Source organism: Neoarius graeffei, chromosome 13, assembly GCF_027579695.1.
Source record: "Neoarius graeffei isolate fNeoGra1 chromosome 13, fNeoGra1.pri, whole genome shotgun sequence".
NCBI classification, from domain to species: domain Eukaryota; kingdom Metazoa; phylum Chordata; class Actinopteri; order Siluriformes; family Ariidae; genus Neoarius; species Neoarius graeffei.
In genome coordinates this window covers 37,779,401-37,792,274 of record NC_083581.1, presented here as the reverse complement: position 1 = coordinate 37,792,274, position 12,874 = coordinate 37,779,401, and the positions used below count along the sequence as shown (strand labels likewise).

At 39.7% G+C, this 12,874-nt stretch overlaps 1 protein-coding gene and 2 non-coding genes across 3 annotated transcripts in view; 2 read left to right on the top strand and 1 right to left on the bottom strand.

The window, feature by feature from the left end:
* The window catches only part of ndnf (neuron-derived neurotrophic factor), a 28,950-nt gene extending 18,435 nt beyond the window's left edge, over window positions 1-10,515 (bottom strand). Inside the window, exon 1 of the mRNA XM_060936811.1 lies at window positions 10,045-10,515. Within this exon, the coding sequence (XP_060792794.1) occupies window positions 10,045-10,142 (98 nt within the window). The 5' untranslated portion in view covers window positions 10,143-10,515. The remainder of the gene's footprint in view (window positions 1-10,044) is intronic.
* trnal-uaa (transfer RNA leucine (anticodon UAA)) lies at window positions 2,517-2,599 on the top strand. The gene has a single exon. It is a non-coding gene; the product is annotated as a tRNA-Leu (tRNA).
* trnal-uaa (transfer RNA leucine (anticodon UAA)) lies at window positions 3,102-3,184 on the top strand. The gene has a single exon. It is a non-coding gene; the product is annotated as a tRNA-Leu (tRNA).
* Window positions 10,516-12,874: the final 2,359 nt, after the last annotated feature.

The following is a 12,874-nucleotide window of genomic DNA, read 5'->3' as shown; positions in this document are numbered from 1 at the left end:
TTGCCGTGAGGCAACAGTGCTAACCAGTACACCACCGTGCCGCCCATCGTGAGGGTGTTTTCTGTTAAAACTTTCAAATTGTAAACCAGTGATAAACAAATGCAGCAAAAAAGTTGTCCGAGTTGTATGAATTAAGATTCAGCTGTCACATGAGCATTATATCTTCAAAAAATTTTATGCATCTTACACATTTTTTCTTGCTTACAAATGTAATTATGAATTTGAGATCAAATTAAATTCAATTCAGTCAAACCAAATCAAATCCCATCTTTGCATTTACGCTGCAATTATTTTGGAGAGGAAAATAACTCCATGAAAATAATCCAACAAATACAATTCACTTCAAGGAAAGCTGTACTGATTCAGTCTGCATAAATGCCTCTGCAATTTCAACATACACACACCAAGAGCCAATCTGGAGTGTGTATGTGCCACGCAAAGAACATCTTATAAAATGCACATATGGTCACGTGCTTAATATTTCTCATGCATCATACATAGAATTGAACTTGATATTTCTGCACTGATGCAAAGTCACAAATTGAAAGCTGTTTTTTTCAACTAACTATCACTTCCCATGTCACATAACGAAGTTGACAGCCAACGCTGGATCTGCAACCAGACTAAAGTCACTGGTAGTGAAACTCACACACACACACACACACACACAGATGTAAAGCACATGTGCTTGTTTGTATTTGTTCTGGAGCATTTCAGACGTCCGGACTCGTTCATTTGTCATGTCAGTTCATTATTTCCCGGTCACTCTGAAGCCAGTCCTGCCAAATTTAAAGCTGTGTATATGTGAGGGAAGGCTGTTGAGTTAAAGATCTTATCATTGCAATAATATAACAGTCTTTAAGGTTCAGAAAATATTTGTTAAAATCCACTTTCTGTAGCATAACTCCATCCTAAACTTCATAAATCCCCGGACTTGCTAATCTAATAAAAAAGCCATATGGGAAAAATGTTAACTTTGCAGGTGAGTCATCCGTTCTGCAGCAGCATGATCTGTGAGAAATGTACCACACGAGAGAGATGTAATTGAATTTCATGCAAAGAAAAGCTCAACCACTAATTCATAACTTTTTACGAGTTCACACCTGATGTTCCAGTGATACAAATCTCAGCTGTAGGATCATGTTTCATTCTAAGCAGCTCGGAGGTTGTTTATTTTAAATCTCAGCTATTCTTTTTCTACTTCTTTTTATCCCCCGCTGGCCGAAAGGCCCAAAGGGGGATTATGTCATAGCGAAGTCTGTCTGTCCATCCGTCCGTCTGTCCATCCCAGAAAGGATTCTCACTTTCTGAAATCAACTACTCTCACAATTTTTGGAGGAATTTCGCAAAACTTGGCAAAAGGCTTTGTGATAGGACAGTAATTCGCATATTGCAATTTCGTTTGCGATATATTGTAGCGGGGGATATTGTGCTCTCAGAGCACTCTTGTTAATGTTACTTAGTGTTACATAACATGTAAAGTAACCTTGGTTGTTAGAAAGGTGCTAGACAAATTAAACAAACAAACATGCATAATTCTGTGATTTAAAAAAAAGGTTTTTTTTTTAAATGGCATGCTTATTTGTAATGGTCAAGGTTGTGGATACAGATGGCTAATGCTGGTAACATTTACCTGGTTAAAACTAAAACTGAAACGAGATGAGGCTATGTAACAGTCCATGTTATTCCCTCATTACCCAGCATGCAGTGCTGCTCTGTGTGCCACCCCTCTCACTCAGATCCTATCCTCTGTCTATTGATTGGGCCCCACTGATCGAAGCTGATGGCTAACCCCGATCCCTGCTGATATAATCAGGCTAATGATGGCAGATTAGCCCGATACTTTACTGCCTTCTTTACTGCAGCTGGAACGAGCGGGTGTCCTTTTAATGACCTCTCTTCCACCCTCCTCCCTCTCGTTCTCTATCTTTCTCTCACCACCTCTCCCTTCATTCATCCTCTGTCTCTCTTTGTTTTTTTCTCCTTATTCTCTTGTTCTTTCACCTTCTCTCCATCCTTCATCCATGTTTAAAAGTCTTTCTCTTTCAAAGTCAAATTCTCTTAAACATCCTTTTTTTTTTTCTTGTTTCTTGTGGTTTCCTCACGTTTACACAAACATTCTTTCTGTTCTTCACCACTCTTCCAGACATTTGTTTTGTCACTGTTGGGTATTACTCAGGTTTAGACCTGAAACATTCAAGGCTCTAGATTTTGGAGGAAATGTTCTGTGGCAGACAAAACATCACTGCAATCAAAACACATCCACCTCTTTAGTGAAACTGGGGTCATGGTATTTCCAGAAAATTTGGCTAGTTGTTGGAACAAGGTTGCATGTTGCAAGCTTTAAAGCAAATAATTGGAATGAAATCTGATCAATTTAGCAAAACAGTTGATGGCAAACAAAGATTTTTGTTTTTTTTTCTTTTGAAATCTTAATTTTGCATTTACTAGTGAGTAATTAATTAAACCAGGAAGAGGTTTTATTGGTGGATAAAATATCTAGCTTTGTTGTGTTTACCAGGATGACCGAGTGGTTAAGGTGTTGGCTTTAAGCTCCAATGGATGTATATCTGCGTGGGTTCAAACCCCACTCCTGGTAGCTACTTTTAATGAGTTGTGCTGGCTTTGAAAAGACTTTTAAGTCTCAGTCCAGAAAAGGTATGCACAGTGTAGAGAACAATTTCTCTATTAAGGTATACCGCACAGATTGAGAGATGGAAAAAGGGATGATTGAGTGTAAAATGGCCATATGGAGTGATGAATAAACAGGTGTACTGCAGATCAGAAATCTGGTGTGCACAACAGTGAATTTTTTTCTGTGCAAAGACTGAGACAAAAAGACTGTTTCCCTTTCTAGTTCTCAAACTGTTTAAGCTAGCTGGAGATTTTTGTATATTTTTTGACAAATAGTTGGGCTGGAAATTTTACTAAGACCTGACAATCCTGACTGAAACGAAGTATCCAAAGAGCTAATTGGAAGAAACTGTAGTAATTTACAAACTAACTCTTTTGAAATCTTAATTTTACATTTACCAGTGAGTAATTAATAAAATCAGGAAGAGGTTTTATTGGTGGATAAAATATCCACCTCTGCTGTGTTTACCAGGATGACCGAGTGGTTAAGGTGTTGGATTTAAGCTCCAATGGATGTATATCTGCGTGGGTTCAAACCCCACTCCTGGTAGCTACTTTTAATGAGTTGTGCTGGCTTTGAAGTTAAGATCCTAAGTTAAAAATTGGAAGAATGAGATCAATCCCCAAGGGAATCCCTGTAGGACCAATAAGTAAGGTCTGTAACCATCAGCTGTATGTATACGGATTATATCCTGTTTCAGTTATGAGGCATGTTGGATTAAAAAAAAAAAGGTAAACGTAGGCCCTGTGCTCTTCCTCCTACTTTCTAGTGTAGCAGAATGGTGATGCAAGTGGATATGTTCGTATACCAAGACTTTGCATCTATGTTATCAGATTCTGGCAACATTAAAGAGAGCATTCACAGGATGTGCTAAAAGAAAGGTAGGTTCTTCAATGTCCTTCTTCTAGAACATAAGTCCCTCCCTCTCACACCAGAATCTGGTCTTCCCAGGCAGCCTCTTATCCCAGTACTAACCACCTCTTTAAGGCGTATGAGTGCAGCGCCGATCTCCGTTTCGATAGCCCTCGACCTCTCGCCTATACAGCTAGGCTTACAGTGGGGGCTGGTCCTCTGGTAACCACAAGAGTTTGACTCCCCACTTGCATCTGTATTGCAGTGTGTCTTGCCAGATGGTGGTAGGTACCATTTTTATGATGGTCTTTGGTATGACCCGAGCGCAAGTAGAACTCGCAATCTCCCGATTGAGACACGCTAACCACAAGGCCAACTCGCAGTTAATCTAGAACATAAGACACTCATTAAAACAGCTCCTGGCATTATCATAGTAAGTAAACACTTTAGATCAGAATCGTCAGGTTTGGCAGATATATGGTAAAGTTATGGAATCCTGGATTCTTTGGAGTTCTGGTTGTAGGACACTTATCAAACTGATTCTGGTAATCTTATAGGACATGAGAACATCAAACCAAGATTCTGTTGTATTGGTAGAGAGAGATAAGGTAAAATTATGGAACCTGACAGACTGAATCAGACAGTTCTGTCTGATCTGGCTCTTTTGAAGTTCTAGTTCTAGAATGCTCATCAGACAGATAGTGGCAATGTCAAAGAACATTCCAATATTAAATGAGGAGTTGTGGAATCCTGTCTTTTTTTTTTTTTTTAAGTTCTAGCTCTCGACCGCTCATCAAACAGATTCTGATGATGTCATAGAATGAGAGAACACTAAAGAGATATGGGATAGTTATGGAACGCTGTCTTCCTTGAAGTTCTGGTTCTAGGAAATAAGACATTTTCGCCTAGATTCTGACGATGTCACAGAACATGAGAATATTAAACCAGGATTCTGTTAGATTCCCTGGATGCAGTCGTCTTTCCCACAATGGATGGCATTCTCTTACTAAAATTAAACTTCAAAACAACTCCATCTGGAACAAATAACACTAAATGTTTAATTAGAGCCAGGGAGAATGTCTGATCATAATTTGTGAGCGGATAATTTGAAGGCAGAGCCGACCACAGTCGTGTCAACCTTGTTTTGCTGATTTTTTTAATATGTTCTGTAATATATTGCTGAAACAAGAACTTTTTGTAACTTGTAGGTCATATAGAAAATGAGATGCGTGACAAACAGAGCATTTATGTGTGTTTGTGTGTTATGGGGCCGGCTGGAGGATTAAGAGAGGATAATTCTAAAGAGCTTAAACTCTGAGCACAATAATGGTGTTTGTATGACCATCACTTATCCCGTCTTAATCGCTTACATAAAAGCCAAATCGAAATTAAACTGTCAATTCCACAACCTTTTCTCTGGTCTCGCTACAACCATCAAAGAGACCAAGCATACAGATTACAATTACTCCTCACCAGCTGCTCAAAAACCTTGCTAACACTGGGAAATGACTGAATGGTTTCCATTGCTAATAGTGTGATTTTCAACTATTAAGTTACATTTAAATATTTTCCTAAAAATAGGGTTCAGAACAGAAAAAAATGCACAAGTTGTTTGGTCTCTAAGTGACCATGTGCAAATGGTCAAAGCAATAAGCACACATAATCAGTCATTAATTAATTGCGCTTGTTTGGAAAATATGTAATCCATCACTGGATGGATAAAAAAGCTCAATCAGGTCAATATCGACAATGTATTTCCTCAATCACTCGTAGAGTTGATTGATCTATGAGCAGCGTTAATGTGCAGTAAATCGCCTTTTAACCAGAATCGGCTTAGTGCAGCTATTCACTGGAGACTTTGGTTATTCCTACTAAGTTGTCAGGGGACACACACACACACGCAAAGACACATATATACACACAAATGAGGAGCACATGTAGGGAACATTAACAAGAGCGGCACCAACAGTGCGGAAGCACATGGGCATTTCCACATGCCAATCACACTCCAGTGGTGCTGCCCACAAACACCAGAAAGCAATCATTACTAACATATGTGTGTGTGTTATTCATACTACCGTGGATATTCACAGCTCAGCGTATATGTTCTGATGCACACAACACACACATACACTGGCAGTGGGGCGGAAGAGAAAAATGAGAGGAGAGAAGCTTGGCATCAAAACTTGGCATTAAGACAATATTTGTCTACAACACTGATCACAATCTACACTTTGGAATGTGTGCAGGAAAATATTACAACGCCATAGCACATGCAATTCCATGAGATATGGAAGGACAGAAATGAGCAGATTTTGGGATTTATCCAGCATTCCGAGACTTTGGTGCTTAAAAAATTCCTGCTGGTATCTAAATTACAAATCTGTACAATAACATTTATCATTATTTCTATGCTGGAAAGCAACAGGACTCAAAAGATGGCAATGGAACTGCAACAGCTACTCCCATTCTCTCACTTAAGAGCTCTGGACTTGATTTCAATTTAGCTGCCAAACCAAAGTGACACCACTATGCCTGGGCAGCCAAATCACACACACACACACACACACACACACACACACACACACACACACACACTAGCTAGAGAGAATGATGGCTAATGTTAAACTCCAGAGACACCACTGGAACGCTGTGCTGCCAGGCTCTCGTCCTTCTTGGCCAGCGCTCAAGACGGCGTTTGCTGAAGCTAAACTTAGAGGGAGTTTGGTGAAGTTTGTTACATGACTGTTTGCACTAGGCTCACACAGAGAATGCCATTAGTGTGTAAGCCTCAAACAACACAGGGACACCGAGTATGGCACAAGGCGCTGCACTGAAAACCACAGCTTTTCATGGTTATTCACATGCATGTGTCCAGAGTGAAGTTTTAGCCAGAAGATGATCTCGGGGTTTTTTTTTGCACTGTCAGACCAAATCTTTAAAGGCTATGGCATCCAATCTCAAGGAAAATAGTACTAAACTGTCACTGAGGTGGTTCCCTGTTATACCTTTAATATCTACCTTTCACCTGGAAACATGGACATAGTGCACGTTGAAATTTTTTTAAAGATGTATAAATAGGCCAGAATTAGCTTTTAGTTAAATGCTTTTAAAGTAGATTAAATGCTTCTTTCAAAGTAAAAGATACAATATATACTAAAAGAACAAAAAGTACACCCTTGAAGGTACCACCAGCCCAGGAAATGTACAGTTTAGTATGTTTTTTCTAAACCTGTACAGTTTGGTGTGACTTTCGAAAATGATCTGCTTATAAAGAATCAGACAGAATATCTAAGGTCTGATCAGTAGCTCAGTAATTCCAGTGTTACTATTAGGGATGCATCAGTCCCACTTTTCCATTTTTAATACGATACCAATATCAGATCTCTGAGCGTCAGCCGATACCTGATACTGATCTGACACTGACATCCTCAGAGTAAGTATCAGTTGTCAAGTTATTTGATTACAGGCAGGTTGGTGGCCTGCTGTAAAACAAGCTGTGTCTTTATTGTCACACACATTCACAGCATAAAATTCATCGGTGGATCAGATCCAAATTAGACCACTATGTGCTGTGCTGATATGGATATGTAATACTGAATGGGTACATCATTAACTTTTCTCATTGATGTGCACAATAGCATGGATGGGAAAATGAGTTGTAAGCCGGTTCTAAGTGAGTCATATTGAGAGAGGTGAGAAAAGCCTTGTGAACAATTGTACCTCAGTGCTTAAGGTTATGTTCCAGTGACCCCAAGGTTATGGGTCAAGAGATGCTCTTGGCCATGAAAAGGGACGCGATCTATAGATGACTCCAACAAAACCCAGCTTTAAAATGAGGCAAAATGGCCAGTCCCATCAAAAACATGTGGCCATCTTGATCATAAAAACTAAAAGCATGAACAAATGTTGGGATCCAGTCAATCATGCTTTTGTTTCAAAGTGTGTGTGTGTGAGAGAGAGAGATCTGTTGTAGTCTGAGTTCTCAAAATCCTGCCAAGTTTCAGTTCTGCACCAGTCAGCATTTCCCTGCTCTAAATTAGGTCTTAGTCACTTCAGCCTCAAGTGAAAACCTGCTGCACATCACCATATCAAGACCAAGGTGACAAGAAGACACAGTGGGAATCTAGTCCATGGCCGCCTTTTCCGTGTTTCCACCCGGAGAGCACAGAGGCACCGTTCAGAGGGTGTGTGAGAACCGTAAACTGAGCTGTTTGTATGGAACCCGCTGGGAAAGAGCATTCCAGAGGGAATATTCAGCAGCGTTATGGGCTGAACAGGTATGGAAATAAGGGGGTAACAGAGTGAAAAGAAGCAAGCGGGAAACCCCTGTTTCTGTACCGATAGAACTTGACACGGAGACCTGGGGAGCAGAGCGACCCAAACAGCGACCCAAACAGGAGTTGCATACCGACGGCGTCCTGTCACAATTGCCGGACACACACACGACCATTGCAACAGTGGCGGGATTCTTTCTGCACAGCAGTTTTCATATGCAAATGGAGGGTTTAGATACGCTATGTGACACAGGCCTTGCCCATTTTCACACTTTTGTTCCACTTTTCATTGCCTCTCTGAGAAAGAGCATGGAAGAGAGAGAGAGAGAGAGAGAGAGAGAGAGAGAATGCAGGAACAATGACTTGGCCTTGCTGTTAAATACAAGTATTCAAATCCTCTCCTCTCTGTTGTTTTTTTTTTTTTCCTTTAAGGAGTGAACAGAAAATATCACTTTTACGAGGTCAGGTCAGGCAGGCAAATAAATAACCTGAATTGTAATAGTTCATTAATAATTCCAGAAGTATTCATAGCAAACTAAAAACAAATCGGCATATAATTGATTTTTTTCCCATTAAATACACTAAACAAAAATGAACACAAAATAAGCCAAACTCTCAACCGATCTGATCTTAGTTTACTTCCTACACTTTTTTTTTTTATGAAAACAAGCCATATCTACCACGATCTACAAGTCAGACTTCAACTGTTCTTTCCTTGGTGTTCTGTTTCGTACTAAAATCTTGTTATACTGACCACAGGTTTGCCAAATTCAACAATCTCACATTTTTAAACCAAATTACACATTTTTAAATCCATCTGGCCACATTTTTAAATCTAATTGTGTTGGTTGGTAGCAAATCCAGAAGTTAAGGTTTGAACTGGGTTAGACTGTCAGAAATAAAAGATGGCACTGTGTATTTTTGATTCACGAGGTTAAAAAAAACACCCAAAAAACAATATAATGTACCATCATCAGTTTAACAGTTGTTCTTAGGTTCCTTTTATATACCTTGATGAGGTTTCTCCACAATTCTCTCTCTCTAACGTAGTATTATGGTTACCACCACTGTGACTTAACATAAACCCATATTTTAGCAGGCAGGATACCTTTTTCTTTCTCTTTTTTTAGGCTCCACAGTCTGAAAATATTACCGTTTCAGTCTTGTCTGAATAAAATGTTTTTCGCCTCAACAAAACCAGCCAACACAAAGACACAGAAACATCAACATTTTACCACACAAAATGGTGAAACTACTCGTCTAAGTGCTCTAAAGGATTTTAGCGCACAGTAATAATAGTTATGTGGTAAAATGTTGGAAGTTTAGTTTTGTTTTCTGAAGAGGAGCTGTTAGCAGCCGATGCTAGCCGGTGTTTAAAAACCAGCACTTGCTGTTCACTCACGAACAAAGTTCCTGTCAGAGAGACTTTCAGAACTGTCGAAATCGGTCGCTTCGTCTCGTAAACCGTGTCAGAAAGGATGAATAAAGTTTAAAATGTTTTTAAAATGCTAAATATTGTGGAAAAACATCAGGGCGAAGCGCCGCGGCTGGACGCGTTTAACGGTCCTGTCAGAGCGCCCGGGAGCGCGCGAGACACCGAGCTGCATCCTCGCGCACACAGCTGCCCGGGCGCGCGCTTCCTGCTTGTCGCGTGCGTCCAGTTTCACCTGCGTTTAAAAGGCGCTGCTTCTTCTGCTTCTGCTTCTTCCATTCATCCCCATCTCTATCTCCTCCACCTCCTCTGAAACCGCAAACCGGTGCATGGGGCTAAATTAAAAGCGCGTACGAGCTCGGGCTTGATTGAAGCGCGCTTGTAGAAACGCCTTTAACTTCCCGGAGTTGTAAAAACCGCAAAAGAAAGAAAGAAAGAAAGAAAGAAAAAAACCCCAGTTCCCTCTCACTCTGGCACGAGTTTCAAAGAGAGCAGTTTAATGCTCGGAGAGTCCCGAGCTATTTTCCCTCCTTCCTCGACATGCCCAAAGTTTTCCTAATAAAGGAGTTTTACGAGAATTTAAGCCACGCTTAGAACGGAAATGCAAAAACAGGTACCCCACGAGGCTGTAAAAAAAAATGCTCCTAGAAGATCTTAAGAAACAATGCAATGTCTTGAATACAGAAAGTGCACTCAGGAATCTTGTGCAAAAGTGTTAAGGATAGGGTATTCCCTGAAGAACCCCAAATGTCAAGAATTCAAAAAGGTTTTTGCACAAAAAAGCTGATGCATGCGTAAAAAGTACTAGAAACGGCTCAGTGCATTGATATATTATTAAACATTCTTACCTTGTTCTGCTTCTTATTTGGCCGAGACGAATGTTAAATCTGCTTCCCGGATAAAAGTCTGTTACTTTGGATCCCCTCGCTCCAGGAGCGCAGATCATCAACTCGAACGCATTACATTCAAAGAATAACAAAATAACAAACAAACAAAGCGAGCACGTCTAGAACTGAACTTAAAAAGAGAAGAGTGATAACAGTAAAGTTTGCCCTTGAGACTCTTGTGCAGTAGATTCCTCCACTTTCTTGTGCACACCGGACTGACTGCGGGATGGGATGCGACGCAATGCGCACTGCCTGAGGGTCTGACGGGGCTTGCGGGCGCTCCAAACTCCAAAGTGAGAGACAGAGGGGTTATCCTGATGGTTTTTTTTTTTTGTTGTTGTTGTTGTTCCCTTGTACTGCGTGCCTCCCCTCTGCGATTCAGACTCTAACTGAACTGAAGTGAGAGAGGGTAGGGACCTGACTGGCTCTGGTTCCGCGCGCTCGCAAAAGCGACTCCCATGAGCCTGCCCACTTCATAAACACACACACACACACACACACACACACACATCATTAGCCCTTATGTTTAGTATCAGCCATACCAAAAGAAATTACCTACATAAAGGGTATACCTGTCATTTACATCTTCAACCAATACCAAAGTTATTATACGCATTATACAAGTAAAGGCTTCATTAATTCGCTTACAATAAAGAAGTTAATCCAAGCTTCAACAAACATCGACATCAAAACACGTATAAACAGTAATCTTAATTTCACCTTTTTTTTTTTGGTAAATATAAAGTTAGTAAAGGTTTTATTGAGATTAATATCCTAAAAAAAAAAGTTTCAAACATTGTAGTTGGTTTTCGTTCTCTTGGTTATAAAAAATGGTCCTAAACTGACCTGAGTTTCCCAAAAGCTTCTTTCACAGCACAAAGATCATCCTTAAATGGCAGACCGAGCAGCACAATGAACGCTCTTTCTCCTAGTTAAGATGCTCTTAGCGTTAAGAGGCTTTTGGGAAACGCACCCCTGTACTTGTTACTGGGGTGGTCCCTGTATCTTTTGTACCTTTTATATATGTATATTACTTTGAAACATGGATAGACTGTTCAGTATATAGTGTAAAAAATAAAGCTTAAACCACATGCGCCATAGGTACCGTACAAAAGGTTTGCCTTTGAAGGTACCACACAATGCCAAGGAAAGGTAAAGTTTAATACCCTTTTTTCTGAGAGTGTATGACTGTACATTTCCCCATGTGCCTTAAATGTTATTCATAAAATAAATTTGTATAATTTGTGCTGCAAGCTTCCAAGAATATTTTCCATGGTTCTTTTTCCCCATTTTCCCTAAATAACCTTCAAGTGAATGTAAATCTTTTTGGTGGAACATTTCTTTTAGCCAACAACAAGGAATGCAAAAATGGTTCTTCTATGTCATCAGTATTTAGAACATTATTTACGAGTAATTCTTAGCAATATGATCTGTAGTGTTCTGGAGTTTTGTATATAAATGAAGATGTTATATTTGTTTGTTTGGGGTTTTTTTTCCTTCTGAAATTTGTACTTGAACTTCAGTTGTGAATACAATGTAAATTGAGGTTCATTGGGAATCACTCATTTGTCAAGAATCTTTTAAAAGGCCCCTACATGCTCTTTTTTAAGATCCTGCCTGAAAGACAATGCAAGGAGCTTTTAAGTCCAAGAAACTTCTGTTTTTGAAGCAACCACGGCTATTTTGTGTGCTTGAACTTGACATGGCATGATGAGCTGCAGTCTGAACCCATAATCTAGATTAGTCAGCATTCCTACTGTACACTTTGCTTTATTAAAGGGTGTTCTTGTAACACTGGGGATCCCCCATAACTGTTTACTGTAAATGGAAGAGTTGAGCCATTTTTACCTCCAGCTGCAGGTAACACATCACTCCTGAGATACAGTGTGAATCCCAAATGCCTTCATATTAGCCACATAGGGCATAAAATCTATTTTATAGCCTCGTCTATGTAGTGCACCTATGTAGGGATTAGGGAGCTGTTTGGAATGGAGCCACTGACAGGGCCTCTGTATGTGAATGAGAAAGTCAATTAGGGGCAAAGAAAGAGAGAGGAAGAGAAAATTCCCACGTCTTCTTTGCTTGCTCTTTGTCTTCCTCTCTTTTGTGTCTTTGCCCTTTTTTTATTCGTTTCTACAAACAACAGTTTGTCCTGCTGGGGTTATGCAAGGAACGCTGTTTTTTGCCTTGTTTTTTTCCTCAAAGCGGCCTTGTCAGGTATATAACAGGTTTTTATACTTGTACTTTAATGTTGCCGTATCACATATAATTCATAAATCTAAGAAATGAAACTCAACCTACAGTTTTGTAGTTAAATCGAATGGAATTTGATCCAAAACTTTTTCTGCTTTGATCTTGAACACCAGAACCAGCTACTATGCGATAACTACTAAGTCATTTTAGCATAGCAAAAATGGCACATACCTAACGGGAAAATCCAGCCTGAATGATTTCCATATTAAACTTTATCACTAAGCTATGATAGTCAATAGCATCAAAGTTTTATTTTGTTTTGAAATCCTCTTCATCTTTACATTCTGCTCAAAGTCAAGTGTCTTCAGGTCTCATGCTAATACTTTCATCAATGCCGCTACAAATTTCCAACATCGCAACTTTCTACGTTGGAACTTTGTCATTTATATGACCTTAAACATTGCTGGAAAATGTCCTTCAGTCTTTAGTAGCTAACAGTAAACTAGGACGATTATCACTTATGCTTGAGATCATTGAATTTTCTCTTTTTAAACATCATTGTAACTGCACTAGCAATAACAACGCCCGCCTTGTGACA